General features: G+C 40.3%; 1 protein-coding gene across 15 annotated transcripts in view; it reads left to right on the top strand.

Annotated features, from left to right (window-relative positions):
* Positions 1-15714, top strand: part of iqcm (IQ motif containing M) — a 151668-nt gene that overhangs the window by 45974 nt on the left and 89980 nt on the right. For 14 of the 15 annotated variants that reach the window (XM_062981046.1, XM_062981048.1, XM_062981047.1 and 11 more), the window contains one exon: positions 7651-7772. The exons of the other annotated variant lie outside the window; for it this stretch is intronic. In XM_062981046.1, coding sequence (XP_062837116.1) covers positions 7651-7772 — 122 coding nt within the window. The remainder of the gene's footprint in view (positions 1-7650; positions 7773-15714) is intronic. 15 annotated transcript variants of the gene reach the window in all.

Below are 15714 nucleotides of genomic sequence, written 5' to 3'. Positions count from 1 at the left end.
TGTTTTCCTTGACTGCAGGAATATACAGTTATGCAAATGTGCAAATTTTTTGGCTGAAATTGGGTTTTAGTTGCACCTTTTTAACATGTGTTTTTCAGCTGTTAATCCAAATCAGCATGCATTTTCATGAAATGTCATTTAGCCACCACCTCCTTTTATCCTAGTTTCTTCTGCATTTAAGAGCAGCACTTTAGAATTTGCAGCACTTTATCAGTCACCTTGTGTTTACAATATTTATATGGTGCACCTTACCCAGTCTACTTTTACAATCTCTCAGTTTTAATCCATGTTTTTATTAGTTCTTGTTTTTTATTGGCTAATGTTTAATTTTTTTATTATTTTTTTGTGCAAGTTGTTGTCTATTGCTGTGTTTTATACTGCTACTGTTTTTATTCGGGCTTGGCCCCATGTAAGCCGCCCTGAGTCCCCTCCGGGGAGATAGAGGCGGGGTATAAAAATAAAGTTATTATTATTATTATTATTATTATTATTATTATTATTATTATTATTATTATGTGTAGAAGGGCCATATGTTTACCTTTTTACCATCATAGTTATCCTCTGCTGTGCTTTCTCATCACTACTGTCACCAGTCTGCTTGATATTTAGAGAGCCAGGGTGAAGCACTCAGTAACATCAATTTTTTCTGCTTCACCACTGTTGTCTGGTTCAGAGCAAAAAGTGGTGAACAAACATTTCAAAACGGGGCAAATTAAGAGGAGGAAAGGTACAGGAAACTCTTGTCACTGTGTTCCTGCAAAGACCTTGAATGTGGTTGATATAATCCAGCATTCTGTTTTGTACAGTGGCCAGTATGATGTCCATGAGAATCTCGCAAGCACAGCATAAGTGCAATAGCCTTTTCCTGTGGTGCTCTCTGGTTGAAATGGAAAGAATATTTATCACTGTGTATTATTACAGTAGAGTCTCACTTATCCAATGCATTTTTGTAGTCAATGTTTTCAATATATCATGATATTTTGGTGCTAAATTCATAAATACAGTAATTACTACATAGCATTAATGTGTAATGAACTACTTTTTCTGTTAAGTTGGTTGTATAACATGATGTTTTGATGCTTAATTTGTAAAATCATAACCTATTTTGATGTTTAATAGGCTTTTCTTAATCTTTCCTTATTATCCAACATATTCACTTATCCAACATTCTGCCGGCCCGTTTATGTTGGATAAGTGAGATTCTACTGTATTTATTTGAAATATTTTTCCATCACCTCCCAGCCCACAAAGACTCCCAAGTTGATGAACAAATAAAAACCCATTAAAACAATACAAAGAAAATATTTTAAAAACACATTAGAATATTTTTTGAAACTTGTAAATGTAGTCTAAGAACAATCTTCGAATCCCATTTTGGAATAGTTTAAACTGATTTCAAACATTAAGTGGTGTTACTAGATGGCTGTGAGGTACACCAGGTGACAGAATCAGAGAGGGGTTTATACCTGGTGGCATGGTTGCCCCACCAGCCTCCCTTGCTATCCATCTGCACAGGCCTTGTGCTACAGCAGCAGTTGGGATGGAGTGCTGATGTTGCCTGATGGCCCCTTCTAGGCCAGAAAAGGGAGGTAGTGGGTGTAGCGGCCTCAGACACTTCAACTTCCCAAAACCAAGGGCAGGGCAAGGAGACAGTATAAAGTGAGCTGTTGTTCTTGAATCCCAAATTTAACAAATGCCCCTTCTTTAGCAATGTCTGCTGGAGGCTTTCTGAGTTGTTTGTCCGTGGCATAAATTTACACAAAAGTGTTCTCATGTGTGTGAGAATTTTTGTGTGTGAAAAGAATTGATTCATTTCAGAATTGCCACATCTTTCATTATCATTGGGTCCAGCAGTGAGACACACAGAATAATCATTTTAGGAAACACTTGTCATTGGAAGCATGGCAGGTTGGCATCTGTTCTTATTCTGGCAGATATCTCACGTATTATGATATCAGCCAAATTAAGAGAATGAAATGGAAATTGAGTGATACTTTCTGTTGAAAAGGAAGTATAAAGAAGACTTCTATCCTTTCAATATATTCTCAATCAAATTAATAGAATAATTGGGTTGAAATTTCCTAGGTCATATTTGGATGGGTTTTCTAGTCCTGCTCAAGGGATGTGAATATACTTAAGATCAGGAAGGCATTTTCCATAACAACATGAATTGGTTACATCATTTTGAATTGCTTATCCCTCTAGTTATGAAATAGATCTTCATTTCAAGTGGTTTGGTCTACATGCACTTTGTTGTGATGTGTCATAATCACTCTCCTTCTCTAATTGTAATATATTGGATTGCATGCCTAATGTTAGAGATGATCTTATTGTATGCAAAATTGTCAAAGTGTGCTGATTTGGAACTTGATGGTTGAGTATTTTCCTTGGTTTTGGTCTTAGATTCAAAGTTGGTCATGTCAATTGTCTACATGTATTTAGTAAGATAGTTTAGACCCCAACTTTCCTATCTAGAAAATGTTATTTTTTAAATAAACCTTTTGAAACTTTAAGGTTGATTCTGCTGCTTTCACTGCTTAAGATCAGTGTTCCGTCTGCCACATGAATGTCTCCTGCTCTGCTGAGAAATCTGTTGTGCTTTGTTTTTTAAATGCTATTTCTTTTTTGAGAGATTTTGCTAACATCTATCCATCCACTCATTCACTCACCCTTCATGGTCTATGAGGTGCAACATTTTCTTCGCAATCCCATGCATTTTAATTCAGTATATTGAATTCCCTGGAGTTTAATCTTAGCAAAGTGTGTGTAGGTTTGTAATCTTAATAGATGAAGGGATTAAAATCTTTGGATCAGTCAAAAAATTACTTCTATTAATTTTTTTGTGTTAGGAGTGACTTGAGAAACTTGTGTGAGAGAATTGGCCGTCTGCAAGGATGTTGCCCAGGAGACACCCAGATGTTTTGATGTTTTTATCATCCTTGTGGGAGGCTTCTTTCATGTCCCCACATGGGGAGCTGGAGCTGACAGAGGGAGCTCACCCGCTCTCCCCAGATTCGAACCGGCAACCTTCAGGTCAGCAACCCAACCTTCATGTCAGCAGTCCTGCACCACTGGGGGTTCCCCTATTAATTAAAGGAGTAACATTTTTAATGGACAATATTCGAGATCCCATTTTCTTAGATGTAATTACAGTGATGGCACTCCCACCTTCCCAAAATGTACCATTTCAGCCTATCAGTGTCTCTCAACCAAAGATTTCCTGAGGTACTTCAGATCTGGGTACAGGAAATTGACATCTGCAATGCTCTTCTGTTTGAAGAGAGCATTGAGAAAAGGCAGCTGGAGGGACCCCTCAGAGTCCTGCCACAACTTATTGTCTCAAGACATGCCCTGCAGTTGTCATTTCCCAGTCCCACAATCTGCAGTGTTTCAGAAACACTGAAACACTGGGGCACCATCAGACTGAAACAGTAGGATTTTGGGGACATATTCGGTCATTAAAGACTCTGAAAGTGATTCCCCAGCACTTACATGAGTGTAAGTCTGAGTTTATGATCTCATTAGTACTGAACAGAATGCCAGCCAATGTTAATTATGTCTAAAAGTAATGTTATTCTAATGTAAATTACAATGCAATGTTATTCTTTTAAAAAACACAAACAAACGCCAATATACTGCAGAGAAGTTTTCTTTTTTAATATTAAAAAGTTTTATTGAGTGAATAATGGCATGCAAAATATAAAACAGAAAACTAGAAATAATCAAGAACACATAATACAGACATGCCATTCCCCCAAACAGGTACATTGCAATATTCTAACAAATCTTTCCCCCTCCTACCTCTCACCTATGAACCCACCACTCATGACCTCCATCACTGCTCACTGTGCAGAGAAGATTTCAACAATTGTAGATAAAAATTAAACTGAGGAGTATAGCTTTGCATCTTTATTTAAAAAAGGTTAATGATGTTATGGTTTTAGTCATATTTTTTTGGAACACAACATCACTTGGGAGCAACAGAGATCACAAGAGACAATTGCACCATGAGGTTTGGAGAGAAGCCTGGAAGCTTTGAGAAGTCTCCAAGATTAGAGATTAGAAAACACAGTGGCACAAAATACAATAAGGCTGAAACTGACTGAAACCCTTTGGTACTGATGGAGAGGTAGTGGAGATACTACCTGCCTCACTGACTCTAGGGAAACTGGGTTGTAAACTGGACAAAGGGGTTCCAGCTTCCCAGAAACATCCAAAAACCTGCCTTGTGAATAGAATAGGAGTGTTCAGCTAATCATGTTAGGGTTTATGTTTCTTTCAAAGCCCACCTGAGTATTAGGAGAAACTTCCTGACAGAAAGAACTGTTTGACAGAGGACAGCACTGTCTTAGAATGTGACGGGATCTCCCTTTTCAGAATTAACAGGGTCTGGATGGCCATCTGTTAGGAGTGCTTTGATTTTGTGTTGGACTGGCAGGGGGTTAGACTAGAAGTCATCGAATCCAACTCTATGATTTGATTATTATTTTTTATTGTTTTGTAAGTTTGTAATGACTCCTAAGTAATGCCTGAAGGAAGATACCTTCATAGTCAAGGTACCCTTTGACTAATGTGAGATTGCTTGTTTGGAATAAAAGCTTTCCTTTAAATATATGCTGTTTTCCATGCTCTCTGCACATCCTTTTGCTTCGTTTGTGCAAACAGTTTATAGGAGTCACATCTTCCATGGGAGGAGGAAGCAAAATCTTTGCAGAGTCAAAGGTGGGAAAAAGTGCAAGTTAGACTCTTCATTAACTTCCCACTAAGTCACTGAGTCACATAGGGCAAATGAATAGGTGGTAGGACCAATATAGAATGTTGGGTCCTCTTTCCTCCTCAAGAACTGGAGGCAGGCGCAGAGAGGGACCAATCCTTCTTAGAAGATAAATTCATCTCATGGACAAACAGCAAGTAGAAAGCCTTTGGGTTCTCTGATGTGGATCAGTGGGTGACACATCTTTTAGATCTTGCTGCTCACTAATTAATGGATTACATTAAAAGAATGAGCAAATACATATCTGCCAGAATTTATTAGATATAGTATATTTTTAATGGTCTCTTGATTTAACATCACATAAATGCTTCTCACAACCTGGCATCATTTTCCTTAATAAGCAGTTCATAAAAATAATGAATAGAAGTACAGCCCTTTATATAAGAAATTATTTTTATTTACTTTGGTATGTTGTTTAACTTTAAACCAGTATATCTGAGGAAATCTAAACTGTTCTCATCAACTCTTCACAACACAAATGTTCAAACAATTAGGATTTGCATTGACGTAAGATTCTCCCTCCTCATTATTCTAATTATACAGATAAACTGGTAGCTGCTCATTCTATCTCCAAGCACCTAATTGTTTGTAAGTGCCTAAAGATTAATGCTAAATGTCCAATTAAAAAGACATTAAAGTATTGTGAGAGTTTATGGAAAGATAGCACACATTTTGAATTAAATGGTCACTAAGGAATGCAGTACTTCAGAAATCAGTGGTCTCTTTCCAATTCTTTATTGCTTTTCTGTTTTGTCTGATGTAACACTCTCAAGGATTACAGCTATAACCATGGATGTTTTTAACTTGGGAAGAGAATTAAAGAAGCATGGAATAGCTTCAGTGGAGCTTTTGACAGGCACTAGTGAGATAGGAATTTATTATACTTGGAGAAAATTACAAGGAGACGGCATTTATATGTTACACAATTTAACCCATCACTTCCTGAACACCTGTATCATTTCAAGTTTTAACAGAACTCTGACATCCCCCAAATAAGTTAAAGACATACATGTTGCTATTGTAAACATATTTACATGGGAGAAAGTCTTCTTGAACTAATTAGGATTTATTTTCTGCATAGAAATGCATAGGATTGCACAGATAGTCTAAGGACCTCATCAAATTAGTTGTCCTAACTCTGGCAACAGTTGTGGGATTCATTGGACATAGCAGAGAATCCGTCAGGCAGTGGGAGAATCTGTTACCATATGCCCCGCATCACCTACATTGATACCTTTCTCATCACATGGGTTAAAATGTCATTGCCTGGTTTTCCCCATGCTTGCCCTGTTGCTGGCAATGAAAACATGGGAAGCCTCCCATGTTCTCATTGCTCTGTCCTAAGATGCTTTAACCACAGTTCGGAGATGGAGCCTTGCCGGAAGTAGCTGTGTGTCATTTTATGGGATCCGGTGGGCTCCATCCCTGAACTGTGCTGAAAGTGTCCTAGGATGGGTAAGTTTGCTCATGTGATGAAGGCCTAAGTGTTTGTGAGCTCAAATATTCTGAAAAGCAAAGACAGGGTTGTTGATTTATGAAGGGGACAAATTGACAAAATTTCCAGTTAATCAATGCTTAGGACCAATAAAAAAGTAACAAGATAATCTTCATATTAGAAATCTTCATTAGGCTATGCTGGTAGGCTGCTCTATTTACCAGACATCCTTCTAGGATTTCTAATATTATTACCATGATGTCTTTAAATATGTGCTATGATGTGTTTAGTACTAAATGTTTTTTAAATCGTTTTAATTGTATTTCATAAATCCATTTTAAATTTTTATTTATTATACACTGTTTTTAAAGGCATCAAATAGTTGCCTATGGTGTAAAGCTGCCTCGAGTCCCCTTCGGGGTTGAGAAAGGCAGGGTAGAAGTGTTGTGAACAAACAAACAAACAAACAAACAAATAAATAGTGTGCCTGATTACAAAGTTGTGTGATCCAGATTCACTGAATGCCCTGATGTCAGTGTTGAGCTGTGTATTGTAAAATTTAGAATCATCTAACATGGAACAGATCTGTATAAAACTGTACAAGAAGTATCATCAAAGTCCAGCTTGTGAATGGGAAGTTTGAGTCCTCAACAGCAGCATTATACTAGAAGTCCATTTGGCTCTGCAAACATTGGAGTCTATTCCTATGCCTTCACTGAACATCTGAACAGGAGTTTTGCTTCAGCTTACTTCAGCATCTAATTTTCTACAGTAAACAAACCTGGGGCTGACTACATGTTCAGGCGTTGTTAGGGTAACCAAGAATTCAAACAGGACCTGATGTCTCTCTCAATAACTGTGCCAATAACCATGATGCTTAGTTCTGTTGAAATATCGGCCATTTGATCATTCATTAGTAACCTTGTGTCTTCCAGAGTCAGTATTTCTGAATGCATTGCTATAATTCACACTCCTCTTTTTGACCTGTTGCCTTGTATTTCACAATATAGCTGTAAACCTCAATTTCTAAGGTTGTTCTGGATCAAACAATGTTGATTTCTGCAGCCAAAGAATGAAAATAATCTATGAATAAAGATCATGATTTACAAGGGACAAAATTCATGAGTTTTTGTACTTATATTTGAAGAGTTGTGAAGAACCTAGATTTTTCAAAGATGATCTGGGAGGATGCAATGGAAACATTTCAGAGTTCTGGAAAAGACACATGTTTCTGAGCATCTTTAGTCACTTGCCTTATAGCATCCATGAAACAGAAAGACTGAACATGCTTTTAAAAGAAAGTTTGGCAATGTTCACTATCTGCATGAACGTGGAAGTTATTTGGATCACACTGCCCTCAACAGTAAGTGTCTCATTCTGTGTCTTACAATGGTTTATAATATTTTAGCATTCTTATCAATTGCATTTATTTTTCTCATAGGAAAGATGTATCAAGACTGGAGAGGGGTAATAGTATCAGAGACCACAACTCCCTACACAATGCTCAGCTATAAGGAACATCAAGAAAGATTAAATAGTATTACAAGAAGAAAAAGAACCAAGGTTGTATATGCGACTGATTTACCCCAGCCAGCAGGGTATAAGGGGAAAAAATGATAGACTACAGACTAGGTGTCTGGGCAGTAATAAAGAAATGGCAATTGTAAATGTTGTCCTATAACAACAATTTCAATGTATTTTGTCAATTCATGTTAAAGAATGAAGATGTTGCTACTACGATCCTTGAGATTTCCAGCTTTACTTCTATATTTTCAGAAATATAGAAACATTAAATCATGTTGTGCCATAGATTTGTCTAGGATCTTGCCTTGTCCCTGTAGTTAGTGCTACTGGGAAATAAAACTGGAGTGCATCTATGATATCACATCTGGATTGGCCCTTAGATAATGCGTGCTAAGTAACTTTTATATCTGAAAAAGTGCTAGCGGTCACATTATACAGAAAGAGTAGAGAAGATATAAGGTAATTTTATATATTAATATAGAAATAATGTGATACTGCAGTTGGGTGGCCTGTGTGGTCTCTTCCAACTATGATTTTGTGATGCTATGATTCAGCATTTTAGAATTCTGTGGGGAAATAAAAAAAGGATTCTAACATTTCAAGAAAAATAGGATTGTAATGTCACAAGGTTCTCTTCTGCAGACATATGGCCTTTAATGTTGATTATGAGAATTGAGAGGAAAGGGCTGAATGAGAACACTGTTCTCTGATGTCCTCCTCATATTCACAGCTTGCACACTTCATTCTGAGAAATGCTTGAATAGCTTTGATCTAACAATTGGTCCACACACAATGAACTCCTTTGTTCTTAGGAAGCCCTGTTCATTGTACTTCTTTGTTAGGTGCCATATAGCAATGATAGGCAAGTATGATTGGCTGTAGAGCCACTTTTCTACCTCTAGGCTCTCCTTGGATGCCCACGTGAACTGCCAAAAATAGACATGTTTGGATAGCCATTTCTTGTTTTGAAAAAAATTGTACTTTTAAATACTGAAATATATCAGGAGCTCCAGCAACCTATTAAAAAGTTAATTGTCACTCATGATGACTTCTAGAAGAGACAATTCAAGGTTTTATTGGAGTTCTAGAAAATGGGTGGGTCAGGGAGTGTGGAGGAACTGTAACCCATAAAAATAGCTTTGGTCCACATGCAGCCCCAGGGATGTGTTTTACCCACCCTGTCTAAACAGCAAATAGTTCATAGTTAAGTAATGTGTCAGTTATACAAAATGAGATGAAGAGCTCTTTTGTGCTACACAATTATAGTTTGTCTTCATTGCCCACTTTAAAATGATATAAGACAGCTGTAGTCATTATTTTTGTTTTCTTAAATTCAAAATTAACTGCCATTGCACTTTCTTCCTTGATCTTCATCAATAATTGTTCCAATTATTTGTTACTTTCTGCCAGCAGTATTGTGTCATCTGCATATCATAGATTGTTGATGTTCCTTCCTCCAGTTTTCATATCTAATCCTGTCTTGTATTTTTCAGCTAGAGAACTCTAATGTTGTATCAAATAACAAACCCCAGGATTCTTTAGGATACCAGAACAGTGTTTAAAATGGAAGCAAGTGCTATAGTTGTATAGTTTGAAATGCCTCCTATATACCTTTAGATCAAGTGTTGAATGTCAATACAACTTCATCAGGGCTACCCTACATGTAAAAGAGTTCATTGTTTTACTAAAAAAGAAATCAGAGTACTCCATTCCTTCAATTAAAGTCATAATAATAATTAGAGAATCCCATTGTCATGATGTTTAATTGACAGAGGCACCTAATTTAAAGTGGGCTGTTAACTTTGAGTTCTTATGTAATTATTTGAACAAACTCAGCAGCAGAGATAACACCATATCTCATGTAGAAACAAAGTCAATTCATTTATTGAACTTTGCAACTGAGCATTTAACGTGTTATCTCTCTGAGGCTATTATCTCTCTGGCTGAATTTGTGAAAACAGGCTCTAATCATTCAGCTGCAAAGGGCTATTCATTGAGATCTATTTACATAAGTAGTGTATACAGCTTCATTTATAAAAGTAGCTCTTTTACGGGCAAAGGGATTTATTACAAAGAGAGGTACAGAGGATTCATATTCTATCCTGCCAATTATTAGAGGAGCTGCCTGAGTAAATATTACTGAGCTTATAGAGCTTTCAGTGTACTTTTTGTTTTAAAATGGTATATATGTTCTCCTTTCAGTTACATTTTTGCTCAAAGACTACATACCTGAAAGAGATTTTGTTAACGAATGGTTTAGTAATGGTGAACTAATGTCAAGAAATAGTTACAGAGCTGGTAAATGTCAGGATCTCAAGATGTTTCTTTATTGCAGCTTGCATCAGTCTTAGGTGACTGAGCCAATGAGGAATAATGGGAGTAGTAATAAAAAAAATACTGAAGGAACCCATTATCCAAAGGCCTGGAGTGTTTGAACAACATGTGAAATTAAAGCACAGGAGACTGGTTTACTGCACACCAAAACATTATTTTAAAAGTCATATGTATATCAAAATATATTTGTTAAAAGATCTACTGTATACCCATCAATTGCTTTTTTACCTGTGCAGATATGATTGCTATTAATATGAGAACAGGAACTCATGTTTCCTGCAATTCCGGTGATCTCAACCATGGTGTAATATATTAGTCCTTGCTATTGAGAAACCCCACTTTAAAAAGGTCAAAAGAAGAAGGCATAATCAGACCTTTTCTTGGAAGTATTCAAGTCAGGATTTCAGGCCCAAGGTTCCCTCATGCATTTCAGCTTCAGAAGGTTCACTTTAATGACCTAGAATAATAGAATCATAGAGTTGGAAGAGACATCACGGGCCATCCAATCCAACCCCTTGCCAAGAAGCAGGAAAATCACATTCAAAGCACCCCTGCCAGATGGCTATCCAGCCTTTTCTTAAAAGCTTCCAAAGAAGGAGCTTCCACCACACTCTGGAGTAGTGAGTTCCACTGGCGAACAGCTCTCTCACACAGTGAGGAAGTTCTTCCTAATGTTCAGGTGGAATCTCCTTTCCTGTAGTTTGAAGCCATTGTTCCTCAACCTAGTCTCCAGGACAGCAGAAAACAAGCTTGCTTCCTTTTCCCTATGACTTCCCCTCACATGTTTATACATTGTCAGGCAGGGGGTGTTTTGTTATCCCACCACTGCCACCAATAAATATGTAACAAGAGATCCATTAAGGCAGGGGTGATCTATATTTCAAGATCCCAGCCACTGCCAGCGATAAACACATATGTGCATGTGTGGGTGTGTAGGAGGCAATGAGGCAATGAGGTGAGAGTGACGAAAGAAACCTCACAAACTTTGTGAATTGCGGTTCACATCTGAAATGTGTTATCTTAGTCTCTGTGTCACTTCTCTTAGGTGTGTTTGTTGCAGGATTCTCTTCTAAAATGTCTGTACATGTCTCTTAAATGTGCAAACCAAACCTGGAGCCAATATGCAGCTTCCAAATTTCTTCTCACAGTCCACTCCCATATGTTCTCTGACTGATTCTCAGATTTATACCTTCTTTCCTGTAACCTGACACAAGGCTTCAGTACATATGTTGAAACAAAGAAATGTTTAAAAGCTCTTTGTCACATCTTGTTACAAAGTTCTTTACTTCAGTTCTCCTTAGATGTTATAAATATTATCTTCCACTCTCTCGGATACATAAAGTTGTTACTATTTACTTTTCAGAACAGTTTAACTTAGTTTAACTTGACAATGCACTTTCTTCTCTTCAGATACATATGTTTCTCCCCAGCCTTTCTGACTGGGTATCTTATTTCTTAAAATTATTCTTTACTATTGCAAACCTGACTGAAACTTAGTCTCAAAAGACTCTCTTTACCTCTCAGTTTCACTTAACTGAGGAATTAGACTCTAAATAGTCACTTTTTACTTCAACATACAGTAACAGTGGAAGCAGGGCCAGCCCTAGGTAATTTTCAAGTGTAAGCAAACAAAATTTTGCCTCCCCCTCCCCCCCCCCACCAATCATTGAAAAATAAAAGGTAGAAGGTAGAGGTGTGCAGCCACGCTCCCAAACAAATGGCAGACTTGTTGCAAAACATAATGTTTGGGTGCTTAATTTGTAAAATCATAACATAATTTGACGTTTAATAGGCTTTTCCTTAATCCTTCCTTATTACCCAACATTTTTGCTTATCCAACATTCTGCGGGCCCATTTATGTTGGATAAGCGAGACTCTACTGTATCATAAAAACATGGGGAAAGTTTATTAATCGACAAAAACTTCTGGTTTTTGAGGGACATCATCCTGCATCACATTTTGCTATAGTTTTTCAATGTTATGTAGGAATTACTATGTTTACAAATTTAGCACCAAACATTGCAATGTATTGAAAACATTGACTACAAAAACATTGGCTATTATTATTAACAAATTGACTGCAAATAAAGATAGAATTGCATAAAATAAACTTGCAGTAAGAACATTGTCGGAAGTTAAATCCGTAAAAACTTCAGTCCTTGCTGCCTAAAGAAATAGCTGTGGATCTAATGTCTAATGTCCATATAATGTCCAGGGTGGAAGAAAGAACTCTTATCTGTTGGAGGTAAGAGTGAATGTTGCCATTGGCCAGCTTGACTAGCATTGAATGGCCTTTTACCTTCAAAGCCTGGCTGCTTCCTGCCTGGGGGAATCCTTTGTTGGGAGGTGTTAACTGGCCCTGATTGTTTCCTGTCTGGAACTCCCCTGTTTTTTTAGGGTTGTTCTTTATTTACTGTCCTGATTCTAGAGTTCTTAAATACTGGTAGCCAGATTTTGTTCATTCTCATGGTTTCCTCCTTTCTGTTGAAGGAGGAACACCTCTCAATAAAGGATTCTCCCAGGCAGGAATCAGCCAGGTCTTGAAGCTGCAAGGTTTTTCAATGCTAATCACGGTGATTAACCACACTTGCATCCAACAGATAAGACTTCTTTCTCCCACCCCAGACCTTTCACAAGTATATTAATCTCCCTTGACTAGTTTCCAACAAACCTCACAACAGGCCTGTAGCCAGTGTGTGTGTGTTAGGGTTAAAAAAAAAAACCTGGTTTACTCATGAATTTTAACTGGTTAACCAAATCCCCATGCTAAGTCTATGAGACAAAAAAATTAAGAGTCCCTCCATGCACTATCTCAAGCAGATATTGACAGGCCTGTAGCCGGAGAGGGGTGGGTTAGGGGTTCACCCCCCCCCCATATTTTCAACCCCCCCCCCCCCCCCCGAATTTTTTTCTGGCTACGGCCCTGCCTCACAACCTCTGAGGATGCCCTGAAGAGGTGATGCCCTGAAGAGGTCGGGCTGCAGCAGCGGCAACAAAGAGGTAGGGAGTCTGGGCATGCACACGCCTTGCACACACCCCTTCCCCTCTCCTCCAACGAGGAGGCCTGGAATTTGCTGGCTTGCTTTTCCACGCATGCACGCAAAACCACTGCAAGAGCGGGCTTCCCTCCAACTCCTTCACTTAAAATAGGGCAGGGAGCCAGATCAGGAGGAAGAAGCCAAGCTCTATCTTTCTTTTCTGTTCTAGGCTCACGTAATGGTCAGAGACGTTCGCCATTTCCCCCTATCTTCTTCTCCCCCACCCCACCCCTTTTTAATAATAATAATAATAATAATAAATTTATTCTTATATCCCGCCCCATCTCCCCGAGGGGACTCGGGGCGGCTCACAACAATAATAAAAACAGTGACAAATTACACATTGTAAAATCAAACATGAAAAGCAGTCATACAATCAATACATACATCACATGTTAAAAACAAGGAGATAAAACAGTTCTAGGCCGAAATAGAGGGCTTCTGTAGCTTCGTGGCAGAAGTACTCAGCAAGGTATCAATAATCATGGCAGAACACTCTCTAATTAAATTAAATGGGCAGACAAATCAACCCCCAAAAATTAGTCGTCGAAGGCCCTCTGGAAAAGCCAAGTTTTAAGGCTTTTTCGAAAGGCAAGGAGGGTGGGGGCCTGTCTAATCTCCCTCGGGAGTGAGTTCCAGAGGCGGGGGGCCACAGCGGAGAAGGCCCTCTCTCTCGTCCCCACCAGCCGCAACTGCGAAGGTGGTGGGAGCGAGAGGAGGGCCTCCCCCGAAGAGCGAAGAGATCGTGCAGGTTCATAGGGGGAGATGCGGTCTCTAAGGTAGGTGGGTCCCAAACCGTTTAGGGCTTTGTAGGTGATACCCTGCACCTTGAATTGGGCCCGGAAAACAAACGGCAGCCAGTGGAGCTCCTTAAACAGAGGCGTAGAACGCGCCCTGTAGTTTGCTCCTGTTAGAAGCCTGGCTGCCGAACGCTGAACTAATTGCAATTTCCGGGCCGTCTTCAAAGGCAGCGCCACGTAGAGCGCATTGCAATAGTCCAGTCTAGAGGTAACTAAGGCGTGGACCACCGTAGTCAGATCAGACTTCTCGAGGTATGGTCGCAGCTGGCGCACAAGTTTTAGTTGTGCAAAGGCCCTCCCGGCCACGGCCGACACCTGAGCCTCAAGCGTCAGCCCCAAATCCAGGAGGACCCCCAAGCTGTGGACCTGCGCCTTCAGGGGGAGTGCAACCCCGTCAAGCACAGGTTGCCACCCAATACCCTGATTGGACTTTCGACTGACCTGGAGGACCTCTGTCTTGTCAGGATTGAGCTTCAGCTTGTTCGCCCTCATCCAGGCCAATACAGCGGCCAGACACTGGTCCAGTATCCGAGGGGCTTCCTTGGATTTTGGTGGAAAAGAGTAGTAGAGTTGGGTGTCATCCGCGTAGAGATGGCACCGAACTCCAAAACCCCAGATGACCTCGCCCAGCGGTTTCATGTAGATATTGAAAAGCATGGGGGACAGAATAGAACCTTGCGGGACCCCACAGGACAATGGCCAGGGGTCCGAGCAGGTGTCCCCCAGCTTCACCATCTGGGAACGCCCCTCTAGGAAGGACTGAAGCCACTGCAGAACAGTACCCCCAAGGCCCATCCCGGAGAGACGTCCCAGAAGGATACCATGGTCGATGGTATTGAAAGCCGCTGAGATATCCAAGAGAACCAGCAGGGTCACACTCCCCCTGTCCAGCTCTCTGCGGAGGTCATCCACCAAGGCGACCAAAGCCGTCTCGGTACTGAAACCAGGCCTGAAGCCAGACTGCGATTGGCCCAGAGAATCCATATCATCCAAGAATCCCTGGAGCTGAGAGGCAACCACCCGCTCCAAGACCTTGCCCAAAAATGGAAGGTTGGAGATTGGCCTGTAGTTATGCAAGTTGGTCGAATCTAGGGAGGCCTTCTTTAAGATAGGTCTCACCACCGCTTGTTTTAGATTAGATGGAAATCTACTGCTCCAAAGAGGCATTAATTATTCTCACAAACCAATCTACTGCTCCAAAGAGGCATTAATTATTCTCACAAACCAATCAACCAACCCACCACTGGCCTGTTTTAAAAGCCAAGATGGGCAAGGGTCAAGGGCACAGGTGGTCGCCCTCACCGCTCCAAGAATCTTGTCCACATCATCAGGCTGCACAAGCTGAAACGAATCCCACAAGATCGAACAGACAGAAGCCTCGGTTACCTCACCTGGCATTGCAACAAGGCCAGCATCTAGGTCGGAACGAATCTGAGCGACTTTGTCTGAAAAATGGTGAGCAAACTCGCTACACCGAGTTGCCGGGATGTCAGGTGCCCCCCCAGCCTGAGGAGGGTGGAGGAGCTCCCCAACAACCCGAAACAGCTCTGAGGATCTAGTTGTTGCAGACGCGATGCGGGCAGTCGAGAAAGCCTTCCTGGCTGCTCGCAACGCCGCGGAATAGGCCCTAACAGCGGCTCTAGACCGTGCTCGGTCAGATGCATCACGAGTTGTCCGCCAGCGGCACTCTAGTCTCCTCCTCGCACGTTTCATCTCCGCCAGCTCCCCAGTAAACCAGGGGACTGGGGCAACTCCACGTAGCGAGAGTGGACGTTCGGGGGCGATCATGTCTATAGCCCTGGACAACTC

Source organism: Anolis carolinensis, chromosome 5 (assembly GCF_035594765.1).
Source record: "Anolis carolinensis isolate JA03-04 chromosome 5, rAnoCar3.1.pri, whole genome shotgun sequence".
In the NCBI taxonomy this organism is placed as follows: domain Eukaryota; kingdom Metazoa; phylum Chordata; class Lepidosauria; order Squamata; family Dactyloidae; genus Anolis; species Anolis carolinensis.
This window is presented reverse-complemented; position numbering and strand designations above follow the sequence as displayed.